The sequence below is a fragment of the Eucalyptus grandis genome, chromosome 1 (assembly GCF_016545825.1).
Source record: "Eucalyptus grandis isolate ANBG69807.140 chromosome 1, ASM1654582v1, whole genome shotgun sequence".
Taxonomy (NCBI): domain Eukaryota; kingdom Viridiplantae; phylum Streptophyta; class Magnoliopsida; order Myrtales; family Myrtaceae; genus Eucalyptus; species Eucalyptus grandis.
Window position 1 is genome coordinate 42,216,169 of NC_052612.1, and position 16,461 is coordinate 42,232,629.

Genomic DNA, 16,461 nt, shown 5'->3' on the forward strand with positions numbered 1-16,461 from the left:
TGAAAGCAATTTCTCGATTTAATATTTATAGACTTTGCGTTAGTTTGGAATTCAAAATTCATTAAATGTTTATTTTATCGTTACTAGACCTCAAATGCGTGCTACACATGTATACAATTTCTTTTTTTCTTTTTTTAACTAATGCAACTTTCAATAGAATAGGCATTATCACATAAATGGTTTAGATACTTTATATGCAAAAAAAAAAAAAAAATTCAAAGTTATCTTCGAAAATAGATGTAGGTAGTTTTTGGCAAGAATAAAGTGATAGAGATTTGAACCAGATATTGTGCTTGGCAGTTGCAAGCTTTCCATTGTGGAAGGAACGCAAGCATGGCTGGCTCTGAAAATATGCCACCAAATAGGAGCAATTTCTCTAAAGATAATTTTGATTTCATTAAAAGCAAATTCACCGTGAATTTTATGATTTATCATAAAAATACGGAAAATTTCAAATAAGAATCCGAAATGAATCTATTTTCTTAAATAAAGACCCAAAGTAAATTTTGTGTCAAATAAGGATCCGAAGTGGACCCATTGTTTCAAATAATGACCCGAAGTGAATTTTGTGTTAAATAAAGACCGGAAGTGATCAAATTAATCTCTATTAAGGACCTTAGCTCGCCAAGCAGACATTTTCCATCGATCAAAATAGGAGCAATTTTGTCAAAAATTTGTGATTGGAAAAAAATGGAAAATTCTAAATTAATTAAGTTTAGGCTATTCATTTAGATGTTTACATTTTCTTTTTTTCTTCCCCTCGGTTTCTCAACCAAATCGCTGCTCGGTCGTCGTCGTGACTCAATTCTCATCGCTCCTCACCTTGCTTGACTGACGGAGAATTTGGGTCTCCACAAACAAAGAAAGAAGCATATGAATTTTCTTTTTGTTTTTTAATTCGTGCCTTAACCAGCAAAACATTTGGGTCTTTGACTTTACGAATGATGGGTACAAGGAATGGGGAGAACTTCGGTCTTTGACTTTGCAGAGGACGGGTATAAGGAACGAGAAAAACCGTAGAAAACCTAGGTTTTTTTTTTTTTTCTCTTTTTAGGATTTGTTAATTTTTCTTATATTTTTTTGACAAATTTGCCTAAACTCTAGTCATCGAAAATGTCACATGCCATACCGGCTAATATTTGGCTGACCAAGAGTTCTCGGGTTTTATTTGGAATTGATTTACCACTTCAGTCGCTTATTTGAGACATTAACGGTGGCAGGGTCCTTATTTAAAAAAATTGGTCCACTTTGGATCTTTATTTGAAATTTTTCCTAAAAATATAATTAAATTTTAAAATTTTCGATACGCTTATTCCTTTAATTAATTTGAAAGTTGACTTTGTATATAGTAGAGATATACATTTAACAAAAAATATTCTTGTCATTGAAAATGAGCTACAAAAAACCTCGTAATTCTATTTTACCAAGAAATAACGTTGAATTGTATATCCTCTCCTTATCACTGCAACAGGGGATAAAAAAAGAAAAAACCAAACAAGGAGTGAAAACGAAAGAGGGTTTAGGGTTTAAGAGCTTCACGTGGAATGAGTTGCTAATCGCCAAATGCCGGTAACGATGCTGCTCCATGCTTGATCGATTTTCAGGTCCTCATCACCCGGTGCAAGAAGCCCTCTTTCGATATTCCGAAGGACGTGACTTAGTTGATGACCGGCAAGAGAGCTTCGGGGTCAGCATGTGGGCGCTTCGCCGAGCCTCTGGTCCTCTCAAGTAACCACCTTTCTCTCGTCTCGTTGCTTCTCTGTCGCGTTGCTTTCGACCCATTTCTGTTTATTTGAAGTCTCGTCCGATGCATGGGCTAGTCGCTGAATCCACGTGCTGAATGAGCTTGCTGCCGTTTGGGTTGGTTGGGTCGAGGTTTAGCTTCAATCTAGTCATGGGCTGGTGAGACGGTGATTTTCTTTGTTTTTTCCGGAGTTTCCGGGCAATCGAAGAGAGCCCTTTTTCTTGCGTGTTGTTTTGATGCTGGTTGTAATCAGGATCAGAGAGTGGAATGGGGTGGCCTCTTTTGAGGTGTAAATTAGGCTTGTTTGCAGGGAATGGACTATAATTGTGGAAATGGACGATGGGAGGGCGTTTTAAGTTTTGTCACATGATCGTCCTACTTGTTTCAGTACTTTCCCTGTGGATTGGTGGCCAGCTTGGGAGTGTACATTCTCATTCAAGTGCCATCTTTTCGTGCTTGGGCAATGAAGTTATTCTTAGAACTGTGGTCCAACGTTCGAGGGATTTAAGGACGATAGGATGCAGCAGCCGATGGCACAACTCATTCCAGACAGCTACTTGTGGCATCTCAGGATTACTTCATTCTTTTAATTCTTTTAGACTTGGCCTGTTGGAAAAATTTTCTCTGTAGAATGTTTTCGTCTCTAGGCTCACTGGAATGAGTGTGTGATTTGCTCTTCTCATGTATGCAGAAACTGCAGTTCTGGGGTGGTGCTAGGGCGATCCAGTTCTGTTAAATCAGAGAGCCACGTGGATGATGCCACGGGCATTATCAGGCTCCCTATGTTAGAGAGCTTTGACCAAGCGGGTGATAATACATCTTCACGACGGTTTATGAGGGTTTTCAATTTTTCTTCAAAAGCTCATGGTAGAAGCTGCGTAGGGGAAGATGACTATAAAGCTGAACTTGGAGCATCAATTAATACCAAGTCCATTTCAGAGAGCAAAGAGGATGTTGATGATGGGTTAATTTCAGAGGCGGAGTTTTCTCATCATGATGATGAAGAATCTTCTGGAAGTAGTTTGGAAAAGCTGGAAACGAAGACTCGTCCTACAGGGAGAACATCAGTGAGGAGAGCTTCATCAGCACTCTTCACGGCCATCGTTCGCACTTCAAGTCAGTCCTTGAGGACTGTCCTTGATAAGTGGTTAGAAGAAGGGAAAGATTTGGGCAGGGATGAGATATCATTGACCATGTCTAACCTTCGTGGCCGTAAAATGTATGGGAGGGCCTTGCAGGTGGTTTGATTTGCTCTGCTTTTCTTCCAAGGGTTATTTGTATTTTAATTTAGATTTATTTCCACATTGTAGAGCAGCATACAGTTTTCTAAGTCATTAGTGCCCCCCCTGTCTTCTGTATTCCTGAATCTCTTTGTAGGCTTGATTTTGAATTTGCTGCTCATTAGATACATGTTAACACGATGTTGGTTTGCAGCTTTCAGAGTGGTTGAAGAAGCATTTCCCTTCTTCCGAGAGAGATTATGCATCTCAAGTTGATCTAATTGCCAAGGTGCTTGGACTAGAGGAGGCAGAGAACTATGTTGAGAATATTCCAGAATCCTTCCAGGGGGAAAGAGTCTACAGGACATTGTTGGCAAGCTGTGTCATGGCGAACAACATCAGAAAAGCAGAGGAAGTTTTCAATAAAATGAGGGATCGAGAATTTCCTCTGACACCATTTGCTTGCGACCAGTTGCTCCTGCTTTACAGTAGGCATGACAGGAAGAAGATCTCTGATGTATTGTTGTTGATGGAGAAGGAAAATGTTAAGTCCTCTGCCTTCACCTACAGGCTCTTAATAAATGTCAAAGGCCGAATAAATGATCTGAAAGGCATGGATCAAGTTGTTGAGGCGATGAAGGCTGAAGGCATGGAATGTGACCTCATGACAAAAGCTAGCTTGGCTCAGTATTATATATCAGGTGGAATGAAGGAGAAAGTGGAGGCTATTGTGAAAGAGATGGAAGGTGGAGATTGGAAAAGACACAGGCCAGCTTGCGAATATTTGCTTCCTATTTATGCAGGGCTTGGAAAAGCGGATGAAGTGAGAAGAGTTTGGGCACTTTGCATGCCAAAGCCAACGCTATCAGAGTTCACTGCCGTGATGGAAGCTTGGGGTAAGTTGAAAGATATCAAAGAAGCAGAAGCCACTTTCAATCTAATGATGGAAACAGGATGTCGGATCCCCTCGAAGACTTACTTGGTCCTCCTGAAGATGTATGTAGACAATAAGATGCCGAACAAAGCAAAGGATGTGGTTAGACGCATGTCAGATAGCGGGTGTGTTATTGGGCCATTAACTTGGGATGCTCTTGTGAGGCTTTACGTGGAAGCGGGTGAAGTTGAAAAGGCCGACTCTTTTTTGCAGAAGGCGGTGAAGAAGAACCCGCAGAAGCCAATGTACTCATCTATGACGGCCATCATGGAGGAGTATGCAAAAAGGGGTGACGTCCACAAGTCTGAGAAGATCTTTCACCAAATAAGGCAGGCTGGTTATCCTGGTCGAGCGCAGCTCTTTAGATTCCTAACTATGGCTTATATAAATGCAAAAGCTCCAGCTTATGGGCTTTGGGAGAGGATGAAAGCAGATGATATATTTCCAGATAAAAACTTGGTGAGGCAGTTGGCTTTGGTTAATCCATTTAAAAGCTCAAGTGTCTCGAATTTGTTAGACTGATGTTTCCTAGGCTACATATTTATATCTTCTAACTTCCGCTTCTTACCCGATTAAGAGGAACAAGCTGACGTATTGTATCTGGAGATGAGCCTCTTCTGCCTCTCTGATTTTCTATATTGGTCTCCTTCTCTCGATGGACCACACAGCACGTTGAATCTAAGCATACTTTTGGAGCTGTTTGATTTTAAGATGAACTGTAAGGATGATACAGAGCGGACTCGTCTTTGTGCTTGGAGTGGATTCGATAATGTTCTTCGATCATCATCTCAGTGAGAAAAGATGGCTTGTCGTCCTTTTTTTTGCCATATCCTTTGCCCTGATGTTCAAGCAATGTGTGACTCGTTCAAGATGCATGAAGAAGCCAGTGGAGTATGGTATTCTTTAGGTTTCAGGAAGCGAAACCTTGGATCCGTGTCACATTTTCGTAATGCATCGGACTTTAGCCTTGATAACAGGATGGAAAGAAAACATATCTATGCGGTGCGTTAACTGGAAGAATAAAAGACTGACGACTGCTCACAGATGATATTTCCATTTGAACTATCAAGCTCTTTGCGTTATCAAAGCATGTGAAGAAACTTCAAAGAAAAGAGCTCTGCAAATTAAATATATTGACTAAACCGCTTAAGGCATTGCTTATGCACGTTAGAAAAAAAATGGCTTTTGAGTGCAGAGAATTTGCTGCGGCTTCACGAAACTGCAGAGAAAGCATAAAATACCCTGTTAAATAAAAACCGAATCCAATTCATTGAGATTGTGTTTTGTTGTTTGGATATAAATTGAGATAGGATAATTAAGGTGGGATTAAAAATGTTCCGTACTATGAAATGTCTCATCATATATATTTGATCAAACCTAGGATACGATGGAAAGTCCCATTTTCGAGCTGGATGATGTCACCACTGTTTCTCATTAGTATCTTGACATTATTGGATTCTACTGTGAGTTTTTGCTAGTTTTTCCTTATTAGTCCCGAATCCTGATTCTTCCACTTTGTCGAATTAGTAGTATAAATTTGGAGAAGAACAAAAGAACCTGCTTCATTGTTAAGTCTCTCCAGATATAATGAAAAATCCAAATGTCCATCTACCCTGTCTGTATTTTGATCGAGAGGCTCATAAATTGCGCCAACCATCTTCATGGCTTTGGTCATTCAGGTATGGAGGGTGCTCATCAGCATCTTCTGATGAATTTCCGATGGTGATTTCAACGGATGATCGAGGAGGCCATCGCGACGATTGACGAAAAGAGAGGGTTGAGCACATTTGGCAATTGCCAAATACGTGGAAGACAAGCACCAACGTCGACGCTCATGCGAAAACTTTTCGAAGTAACTCTTCATATGAAAGCATGCGAAGAAACTTAAAAGAAAAGAACTCTGCAATGATTTGCAAACCTGACTTAAGAATATATTAAATGAATTGACTATGCCGCTTGAGGCATTGCTCATGCACGTTAAAGGAAAATAGCTTTTGAGTGCAGAGCACTTGCTGCAGCTTCGCGAAAATGCAGTCAAAGCATAGATATTCATATTGTTGAATAAAACCCGAGTCTAATTCATCAGGACTGCATTTGGTTGTCAGGATACGGATTAAGATGGGATAGACCAAAGTGGGTTTAAAAATCTTCCATACTATGAAATGTCTCATCATCTATATTTGATCAACCTAGGATATGATGGAAAGTCCCATCTCGAGCCTATTGTGACGTCCAACAAACCCATCAAAATCCTGACTCCCGACACCATCCAGAAGTGGCTGATGTCACCACGTTTCTTCATTAGTATCTTAACATTATTGGATTCTACTTGGACTTGAGCAAATCCTTAAACTGCTCCACCCTGAATCGGGCATCCCAGGTGCCCAGTTAGCCCCCATTTACCGGGGGTTTAACTGTGATTATGGGATAATGTCCCCATTGGGTATCCCCGCCAACTCCCGACAAGGGAGAGGGACCCATCTTCGGATCCCGTGAGCCCTTCTCAGATACTAGGGCTGGGTTCGCGAAATGAAGAAGGCCGGCGTCACCCACGTGAGTGGGTTGCCTGGGGTGGCAGCGGGACCGTTTCTTCATTAGTATCTTAACATTATTGGATTCTGCTGAAGTTTTTGCTAGTTTTTCCTTACTAGTCCCGAGTCCTGATGCTTCCACTTTGTCGTATTAGTTGTATAATTTTGGAAAAGAACAAATGCTCCATTGTCAAGTCTCTCCGGGTATAATGAAAAATCCAAATGTCCATCCACCGTGTTTGTATTTTGATCGAGAGGCTCATGAATTTCGCCAACCATCTTCATGGCTTTGGTCATTCGGATACGGAGGTGTTCATCGGCATCCTCTGATGAATTCCCGATGGTGATTTCAACAGATGATCGAGGAGGCCATCGTGACGATTGACGAAAAGAGAGGGTTGAGCACATTTCGCAATGGCCAAATGCGTGGAAGACAAGCACCAACGTTGGCGCTCACGCGAAATCTTTTCGAAGTAACTCTTCTGTGTTAAAGTGATATGCAGTAGTTGTAATTTGATGCCGAATCTTTATACAGAAAACACGGGGAATTTGTTGATTGATTGATTTCTTCCTTACTTTTCCATCAGTGCATTTCGCCCTTTTATTGTCTTTGCGGCGAAGGAAAATATTCACGAGAAGGAGATTTCAACATTTGTTTTTTTTCGACTTTTTGTACGGCTTCATCCAGATTCGCCCATGAGAACATTCATAGTATCAGTATGACGACTAGCAATTCGACATTTTCTTGCAATCCCAGATTACGCATTTAATTTTTCAGAGACATAATGAATTGCAATCATCTCTACATGAAATAATCCACGCATTATAGCCCAAACTGTACTGAATCTATTATATGGTGACCAATTCAATTTTAAATCTTTTAGCAATTTGTCAACTTTAGTTGGAAATTGCTAGCATACATGCCAGCGGACGTGGACAATTTACAAATTTTTAAAACTTTCTGAATTATTTTTTTTCTTTTCTTCTCTTTTTCTCCTTTTTTTTCTCACAATATCTTAAAACTCATGGACCATTTTCCATCTCTTTTTTTTTTGGTCGAATTCCCAACAGGTGAGATCTGCGGCCCCTTGGCTAAGAAGCAAAGAAAAGTTAAGAAGAAACAATAAAAAAAAAATCAGAAAAAAATTTAAAAAAGTAATTATCCACATTAGTGATTTTGGTAAAAATTGGTCAAAAGGAACTACGCTAATAAATTGTTAAAATGTTTTGGATTAAATTGTGACACATTTGAAATGATGAATAATGAATAAAAGAATAGTATAATGGGGAAAGCTAAATAATTCAATTTACACACTGTTATTGAATCGGTCGCCTTGTCGTAAGTTTATAACTTTTTCGATAATTTTCTCTGACTTTGGGTGGATGCGTGTTCCGACAAACTTGTCCCCTCGACAAAAAGCGACGAAGGAATTTGGTTACATCCATGGGGTTTGATTATTATGTCATACGACTTGAGAGTGCACTTTGTACACTCCGAATCGAAGACTACTTCAGCACCGTGCACTCAATCACGGTCAGATTCGAGCACGAGACTTGCAAGCATCGAGGGGGGTTTGGTGGCGTGAAGGAACAATGAATGTGGCCAGTAAACATCGGCTACGTTCAAGCCAGGGAGATCGAATCTGGATGTGAACCGGGGTAGGTGCATTACATCCGCCAGATCCCAACGCACTCACAATAACGATAAATTATTTCGAGCAATGCTAGGATTACACGGAATCCGTTTTACAATTTGATTAGCGCCGTCGTACTGTTGAGTTTTTTTTAGAACGTGACCAAGTTTGAGAGTTTTGCCTGGAAATGGTAATACAGAGCGTACTAAATTAAAGCGACATGATTAATAGTAAGTCCGCATTCAAAAGAACTAGTCACATTCAACACCTAACGAAAGTCTCAGGGACAGTATTTTATATACAAATTTATGCATTAGACTAAACGTTTGCTTTTGTGCGTAGCTTACTTTGTGGCAACCTGTTGAATTTTCTGAACTGGTGACAATGATAAAAGAGAAAAAATTGAACTTCTACACATAGTCAACCGATTTGAATTGACTAATAGGGAAGGTAACCTCAGAAAAGAAATTTAGGGGCGCATGACAAACCAAAGTTTCCGTTGCAAAAATAATTTTTCTATTCCAGGTTTGTTTATGGAATAATCCATTTGATAAAACTATTTCATTTTTTTATTTTTTTGAAACATATTTCTACTCTAGTAATATGTTTGAAACAAAAATCAGAAGTAAATTTTTTTTACTTTTTTTTTTGGAATAAAAATAAGAAATAAAAAAATTTCTTATTACTCATTCTCTCTACTAGTCAGCCAGCCATCCACAATATGCCGCCCGCCGCCCACCACCATCGCTACCATCCGCTGCTTGGTAGCCCCTCAAAGGAGAAATTTTGTGTTGTCATCAAACAAAATTATGTTTTAAAAATATAAATTTTGTATTGTTATTAAACAATAATTTTTTTTTTCAAAAACTCATCTAGTTAGAAATTTCATCGTTCACGCCTTATTATATTGAAGAAAAGTACACATTAACTCGAGACAAGAAAGAAGAACCTAGACGGACCCTTAAAACAGCAACAGACCCACAGGCGAATGTAAGACCTCACTGATGTCCAGGTTCACCTTCAGCATTGCAAGCAGATTCAGACCAAAACAAAAAAAAACGATTTCGCAGCTGCCCACGTGAAGGCGAATGATGCCTCGAAAAACGTCGAGATTCACCGGCCGGCGCATGTCAGAAGGGACCGACTAATGCGGAATCTGGCAAATTAGGAAAGACAAAAGAAGAATAAGAAGAAGCAAATTAGAGAAAGAGAGAAAAGTTTCGATTTTTCCAGTGCCGTAAAGTTACCATTTTTTTGACAAAACCCATCGAAGAAAAACGCGACCCCCGTTCCTGTTCTTCACGTGCCTGTCTTCAGTGGAGACTCGAGAAGAAATTCGACTTTTCTAGAATATGACCGGACAATTGGAAAACGCCTCTTCAGTTTGCTTTCCAATCGGTGACAACCCCACCTTACACGGCTGGATACCAAAAAGAGACGACCTGAAAAAGATCGTTTAATCCCACGGACGCCAGAGGTTCGGGACCTCCGTTTGACCTTCCGGCGAAACGCGTTTCAGCAGGCCATTTTGACGGTCCACAAGACGACCCGGTCCCGGTCGCGGTCCTACGATGTTTTGCTACAGTGATGTTTCCAGACAATTCTTGGGTTTTCCCCAGAAACAACGAGGTGGCCTGTGAACCCTCCCCGGCTATCTCCTCCATGAACGTAAGGATTTTTTGCTGTTACGATGCCCTTAAACATGGCACCGATTCAATGTCCATGTGGAGTATCGGGGCGGGTCGCCAAGAAAATCTAAACTTGTGGACAAGATACACCTCTCACGCAACACCAGATAGGCACTTTTACTCTCCAACGCTAGAATTGATCGCGTCAACGCAAAATTTGATCTGTTCAAACACCAAAAGGAGTCCACAGTGGCGTTCCACAAACCCCTTTTAGCATCTCCATCATCATTTTCATCCTCCAAAAAGACGATCTCTCTCTCTCTCTCTCTCTCTTTAACATCAAGAATCCACCAGCTGGGGTAAAGACTGAAAACGGGCAGGGCCATAATTGCGCATAAATACGGGGCAGACCGCCGTGGCAAAGGGGGAGGTCAGCTGGCACATTTACTGGCGTGCCCATCAGAGTCAAAAGCGACTTTTCCCATTCTTCCCCCAAGAGCTCATCCACATCCAGAGTCAGCACTTTCGGTCCCCACTCTGCATCCAAGAACAGAACGTGGGACAAATTCTAGATAAAACCATTCGCCCGGCAACTGAAAATACGAATCTTGGTTGAAATTTCCTTCCCAACCCTGTATATATAACACCCGAGAATCCATCGATTCTATTTCCTTGTTTGTTCGACTTCCCTAGAGAATGTCGAGCCTCAAAATCACCAAAAAGCACCACAGGCACCTCAACAACCCCTTCCCTTCCGCTCCAAAGTCCCTGCCTTTCGTTCAGGGGACTCTGTTCTCCGAGTCCCTGACATTGGCGACACACCAGACCTTCCCAATCGGGAAAGATTTTCGGCTCACTTGGCAGTCAAGAAATGGAGGCTTTCTCTCAGTTTCTCACCGACTGCAGCCCGACAAATCCTTATGGTCCACCATCCCCGGACAAGCCTTTGTTTCCGGGGCTTTGGCCGAAACAGAGATTCAAGAAAGCAGAGGATCATTTGTCATCAAGGACAGAGAAGTCCGTTTGGTCTGTGATCATCAAACCATCGAAGACATAAGGGTGATCGATCATTTGGACAGTTTCTTGCATGCCACCGATCCTGATTTCCCTTCGGGATGTGTAGGATTTGATCAGAATGATGTGAAGAAAACAGAGTTCCCTGTCCTGATGATAACTGGCAGGATCTTTAGTATGAAAAAGAAGCGCCCTCAAGACTCCAGCTTGAGTAAGAAAATGACGCTAGGAAAGGATTGCACTTATGCAAGATACTGGGTTTTCTTTGGTCAGAAAAGCAGTCACCAAGTTGGGTTTCAGGTGAGGCTGGGCAAACCCAACTTCAACCTCAGCCAGGCAATTTCTCCGGCTGGTCTAAGAAGGCGTCAGGTCTTAAGACTGAAGCTGTGCCAGCTTCGGAAGAAGAAACTCGGATGGTGGTGGTCCTTTCGGAGGCCAAGAAATTATGTTGCGGTTTCCTCTGCTGAGGACGAAATAGTCGGAGTGAAGCCTCCAGAGTCCACAGAATTTAACAGGATTTGTCTCACTTATTCCAGCGAAAAAAGTGAAAAATTCTACGGTTTCGGGGAGCAGTTCTCTCACATGAATTTTAAAGGCCGAAGGGTGCCAATTTTCGTACAAGAACAGGGCATTGGACGAGGTGATCAGCCAATAACTTTCGCAGCTAATTTGGTTAGCCACAGGTTGGTAGCATTAAGCTCTGTCGTGAATTCACTGATCACAGATGGATATAATTGGAACATTTCACTTCTTTTGCAGGGCTGGGGGTGATTGGAGTACCACTTATGCTCCTTCACCGTTCTACATGACATCAAAGATGAGATCTCTTTATCTTGAAGGATACAACTATTCCATTTTCGATCTAACAAGACATGACAGAGTCCAGATACAGGTACCTCTTGATAACCGATGTCTGCAACTTTCTCGTTCACCACTGCAGATATTGTTGAAGGTGGGAATAGTTGAGCTCTGCTGGGACTATCAAGGAGAATTGTTGAAGTGACAAGCAAAACATGCAGTTCAAAGCTTTTGATGTTAGCTTGAATTCCTGCACATGCTAGAGCAATAAATAACTTGTGGGTTCTTCTAGAATGCTGTCTTCAAGGACTATCAACATTCTTTTGCCGTCAAGATATACTAAGATTTGTTTAAGAAGAATAGACTGAAGAAAGAGAAAACAATGTCCATACTCGTTTTTTCGGTTAAGAGTAGCGTACTTTGTATAGGTGCAGGTGAATGGTCCAGTAAATTAAATATGCAGTGGAGATTATACAGCATCCTGAACCCGTCTAATTTCATCCTCTCTTTTACTGGGCTGGCAGATGCATAATAATTCAATCGAAGGAAGTCTAGTGCACGGCAACTCACCCACTGAGCTCCTTGAGCACTTCACAGGGACTATTGGGAGGCCCCCTGAGCTGCCTGAATGGATCATATCTGGAGCTGTAATTGGTATGCAGGGTGGCACAGACATGGTTCGCCATGTGTGGGATGAATTGAGGGCCTACAATGTTCCCATTTCTGCCTTTTGGTTGCAGGTAATTTCATGACTGCACAAGAAAATTAGCAAAAAAGAGTAAAGACTTATCCAATTTCAGTAAATCAAATACAATGCCACTGACTTTAGTGGTCACTTTGCACTTGATCATATGACCTAAACAGGAGGATTTTAACTGATAGTGAAGTTGAACACCATCACTATAACGTCTAATTAAGATGAAGAAAACATGGACACCAGCGCCAACCATCAATACCCAATACAGTTTTACACACATAAAGCTCTGTCCATCAAATTGTAATGACTTAGTAGCATTCCTCAGGATTGGGTTGGGCACAGAGAGACATTCATTGGATCACAACTCTGGTGGAACTGGGAAGTGGATTCAACAAGGTACTGGGGATGGCGACAACTAATTAAGGATTTAGATGCTCAGCACATTAGAGTAATGACATACTGCAATCCGTGTCTGGCTCCGGTATTTAACCCTTCTCCTTCTGTTAAGCATACTTCTTTCTCAGTCTCAACGGGGAATCAAGATCTTCATCATATAACCTCCCACTCATAATAGATTTTCAGCTTGTGAACTTATCAAGAAGCTTTCACTCTTGCTTGCAGGCTGAGGAGAACCCAAACAGGAGGAAGAATATGTTCGAGGAGGCAAAAAGACTGGGCATCTTGGTGAGAGATAAGACTGGGGAACCGTACATGGTTCCAAATACAGCTTTTGATGTTGGAATGCTGGATTTGACTCACCCAGATACAGAGAGTTGGTTTAAACAAATTTTACAAGATATGGTGGACGACGGAATCAGAGGATGGATGGCAGATTTTGGCGAAGGCCTTCCAGTGGATGCCAAACTCTATTCAGGTTCTTAACTGCCAGCCTTTTTTTATTCGAAAGAAATAGTCTCGATCTTTTATCACATTTGTGTAACCCCTAACTTTATTATAACAGTTCTTCTCCCCCTTGAAAGCTAAGGATCCTACTAAGCAAGTAACACGCATCACTCACTATCCAAACTAATTTCTTCATGTAAGTCCACAGATAAGACATCACCATCAATCTCCATTCCAATCTTTCTACCCCCAAAACATCAGACTGTTCCATGGTATATAGTATATTGGAACCATCACAAATTGAAAACACTGACAATAAAATGCAAGTTTTTTGAATACTCTAGTCCCCTGATTCCTAGATGCACATCCTCCCTTTCACAACCTAAGCGATGGAAGGGAACTAGAGTTGAAAACCCTTGTTGCTAACATAGCAAAGCATAGACATGAGGGTCATAATGCTACTCTTACAGGACAGTGTAACTAGCTACTGATTTTTTTATTTCCACCACCCTCGTGGAATTGATGATTTCAGGTGAAGATCCAATAGTTGCTCATAATAGATATCCAGAACTATGGGCTAAAATAAACCGACAGTTCGTGGACGAATGGAAGAGCAACCATGGAGAGGCAGAAGACCCAGAAGATACATTGGTTTTCTTTATGAGGGCTGGTTTCAGAGAAAGTCCTAAATGGGGAATGCTGTTTTGGGAAGGAGACCAAATGGTCAGCTGGCAAGTTAATGATGGTATCAAGAGTACAGTTGTCGGCCTCCTGAGCAGCGGATTGTCTGGATATGCTTTTAACCATAGTGATATTGGAGGCTATTGTGCAGTAAGCTTACCCCTAATCAGGTATCACAGAAGTGAAGAGCTGCTATTACGCTGGATGGAGCTGAATGCTTTTACCACAATATTCCGGACCCATGAAGTAAGTATTATTTGCTTCGTAAATTCATCAATTTCACTGTGTTGATATTGCACTGCCACTCACGCATAAAGAAGAGAGATAAATATATGTTCTGTCAAGAATAAGCTACAATTCAGGCAGCTTTCCACTCCCTCTTTCCCCAACCATCCAAGAACATGCAGGCACTTCTTAGGAGACCATTTCCTGAGAAGTGTTGCTCTTTTGACTTCATTGGACACATTAAAAGAGTCCTTAATAAACATGGTACTACAACCTGTGGGGTATAAAACGCCCAAATAACCACTATTGATTTAAATAATGGAAAGGTCTTAGTTCCAGATATTATAATTTCATGTACCCTGGGAAACAGGAAGTAAGTTCAATCTATCTTTTGCAAGCAGGGAAACAAGCCATCCTGTAACAGCCAGTTCTACTCAAACCATAAAACCTTCTCACATTTTGCAAGATTTGCCAAAGTGTACAGTGCTTGGAAGTTCTACAGAATACAACTCATCAAGGTATTATCCGGAACTCAGCTCAAACTTCACATTTTAATTGTTATGACTGACAAATAGATAATTTAGCAAATGTTAAAATGTTTTCACTTCTCATAATAGTTTTTTTTTTCCTAGTCAATGAAAAAAAGTAATATACTTTCATGCTTAATAGATATAATGTCTTCCCTTAGTTATCGACACAGAGCAAATATGTCCAAAACCTCATACTTTCACTGATGCGCTCGCTTTTTTCTAAACCAGGAAGCAGCTCAAAAGGGCTTGCCTGTTTGCCGGCACCTGTTCCTCCACTATCCTGAGGATGACAATGTACATAAGTTTACTTATCAGCAGTTCTTGGTTGGTACAGAGATTCTTGTAGTTCCGGTGCTTGACAAAGGGAAGAATAATGTTAAAGCCTACTTTCCGGTTGGGGAAAGTTGTCCATGGCAACATATCTGGACAGGAAAGTTATATACAAATCAGGGTTATGAAGCCTGGGTAGAATCTCCAATCGGCCAGCCTGCTGTATTTGTTAAGGCTGGCTCATTAGTTGGGGAGACCTTTCTGAAAAATTTAAAAGACTTGAACATACTTTGAAGAGAGGCAAAGCCAACGGCAGCCTCTGATTCAGGGGGGACAGAGACAGGAGGAGGAAAGAAAAGTGTTCATCATTCTTTGCTAATCTCTGTACATATTCATTATAAAGCCAATTTTTTGGAAATCGTGTATGATCAAAATCTTTTTGCTACTTTCATTATTCAGACATGGGCTGAAATAACCTAATCAAATTGCCATCCAGAGGGGTTCAAAGTGCAATAATTTGATAGTACGCCTATAGCATGCTTCAAATCAAATATGTCTTCCTTATGATAGGCGCGACATAACTCAATGTCAATTTCCATCACAAATCGCGAACATAGTAAGGCCCAGTTTAATTTTGAAGAAATTCATAAGAACTCCAACCAAAACTCTAGTTGCACATTCGAGTTTCCTCGCCATACAAGTTTGCAATGTCGACCCAAAAGTGCTATTTGATCAACACACTACACAGTCAATGAATTATTCTAAAGAAAACGGCGAACACAATCTCCATCTAAAAACTTTTTCTCTAGGCACTTGCAAAGTCTGTAGGTAAATCATTCATTAGTTGACTAAAAGGCAAGCATTAGCAAAAACTGTTTACCCTGGTTAAAAAATCCGGATAGCTCATGAACGGCAGAAATTAGTAGGACTATGGTCCCCTACAAGGCTTCCTACATGCTCTCGAGATCATGACTGGTAATCAGAATGTCATGCGCACGCGGCGCATTATTCTGATTGATCATTTTCCTTTTTTGACAAGACCCATTATCCCGAACCGACTTCAAAAACATGAAAAACTAAAATGCCCCGAGGATCAAATCTCAGCCATAAAAATCCAAACTTTAAACCTCTCGATAACCAGCGAGAACTCGAAAAGTGAGACATTCACGTACCGACATCATCCAGTGATCACGAATTCTAGTCGCCCCACGATTCGAACGCGAGCGGAAGCGCGACATCAGCGGAGCAACATGGCCCGGCACCGACCAGCATATGCTGACGCAGACATTCTCCAGCGGGTCAGACAGCGAGTCAACGGACGAAACACTCGACATGGCCGTCCGTTTTCAGCTCGAGTCCAACGAACGAATCGAGGGGCGAAGAGCTTACAGGGAAGTAGCGAAGCTTCGGGATGCAGAAGGAGGAGGAGGACGAGGAGCTGGTGAAAGGACGAAGTTCAGATGAATCTTGATGCTGTTTCTCTTTGGTTTGATCCGGATACGAGCGCCGAATATTCTCTCTTCCTCTTCAACGGGATTAGGAAAATCTCAAATTAATTTTCGTGTAATAAAGAATTCTTAATGATATTTAACTCAAATTAGTTTTCGCGTCAAAGTTTTGTGTTAAAGGCGGGGGCAAAATTAGAAATTTTAATGGATTTTCAAAGATTTCTCGATCATCATCAGCAAATTCTAGTTGATTTCTTGATCTAA

The 16,461-nt window shown here is 41.1% G+C and overlaps 2 protein-coding genes and 1 long non-coding RNA gene across 5 annotated transcripts; 2 read left to right on the forward strand and 1 right to left on the reverse strand.

The window, feature by feature from the left end:
* Positions 1 to 1,491: 1,491 nt before the first annotated feature.
* LOC104444011 (pentatricopeptide repeat-containing protein At1g80270, mitochondrial) lies at positions 1,492 to 4,872 on the forward strand. Of its 2 annotated transcripts, none has more exons than XM_010057588.3 (3): positions 1,492 to 1,728; positions 2,436 to 2,982; positions 3,179 to 4,872. In XM_010057588.3, the coding sequence occupies exons 1-3, from the start codon at positions 1,586 to 1,588 to the stop codon at positions 4,418 to 4,420; spliced, it is 1,932 nt and encodes a 643-aa protein (XP_010055890.2). In that variant the 5' UTR covers positions 1,492 to 1,585; the 3' UTR covers positions 4,421 to 4,872. The 2 variants fall into 2 exon arrangements, with proteins under 2 accessions (XP_010055890.2, XP_010055904.2); XM_010057602.3 differs by having other exon boundaries at positions 1,591 to 1,728; positions 2,133 to 2,982.
* Positions 4,873 to 9,068: 4,196 nt separating this feature from the next.
* On the reverse strand, positions 9,069 to 16,286 carry LOC108960721. 2 transcript variants are annotated; one of them, XR_001988689.2, is made up of 4 exons: positions 15,922 to 16,286; positions 12,074 to 12,255; positions 9,311 to 11,753; positions 9,069 to 9,219 (listed from the first exon to the last, which is right to left on the reverse strand). It is a non-coding gene; the product is annotated as an uncharacterized LOC108960721 (long non-coding RNA). The 2 variants fall into 2 exon arrangements; XR_001988694.2 differs by having other exon boundaries at positions 9,311 to 11,762.
* On the forward strand, positions 10,359 to 15,194 carry LOC104444030 (sulfoquinovosidase). Its single transcript, XM_010057611.3, has 8 exons — positions 10,359 to 11,388; positions 11,465 to 11,597; positions 12,028 to 12,243; positions 12,526 to 12,681; positions 12,822 to 13,074; positions 13,576 to 13,970; positions 14,351 to 14,467; positions 14,708 to 15,194. The coding sequence occupies exons 1-8, from the start codon at positions 10,388 to 10,390 to the stop codon at positions 15,041 to 15,043; spliced, it is 2,607 nt and encodes an 868-aa protein (XP_010055913.2). The 5' UTR covers positions 10,359 to 10,387; the 3' UTR covers positions 15,044 to 15,194.
* Positions 16,287 to 16,461: the final 175 nt, after the last annotated feature.

Excerpts from the sequence above, each read along its gene's own strand:
- LOC104444011 (XM_010057588.3), top strand. The coding sequence starts at position 1,586 with ATGCTTGATCGATTTTCAGGTCCTCATCACCCGGTGCAAGAAGCCCTC. Across the intron at positions 1,729-2,435 it reads CGAGCCTCTGGTCCTCTCAA|AAACTGCAGTTCTGGGGTGG; the intron begins GTAACCACCTTT and ends TCATGTATGCAG. Across the intron at positions 2,983-3,178 it reads TGTATGGGAGGGCCTTGCAG|CTTTCAGAGTGGTTGAAGAA; the intron begins GTGGTTTGATTT and ends GTTGGTTTGCAG.
- LOC104444030 (XM_010057611.3), top strand. The coding sequence starts at position 10,388 with ATGTCGAGCCTCAAAATCACCAAAAAGCACCACAGGCACCTCAACAAC. Across the intron at positions 12,682-12,821 it reads GCAATCCGTGTCTGGCTCCG|GCTGAGGAGAACCCAAACAG; the intron begins GTATTTAACCCT and ends TCTTGCTTGCAG. Across the intron at positions 14,468-14,707 it reads ACAGAATACAACTCATCAAG|GAAGCAGCTCAAAAGGGCTT; the intron begins GTATTATCCGGA and ends TTTCTAAACCAG.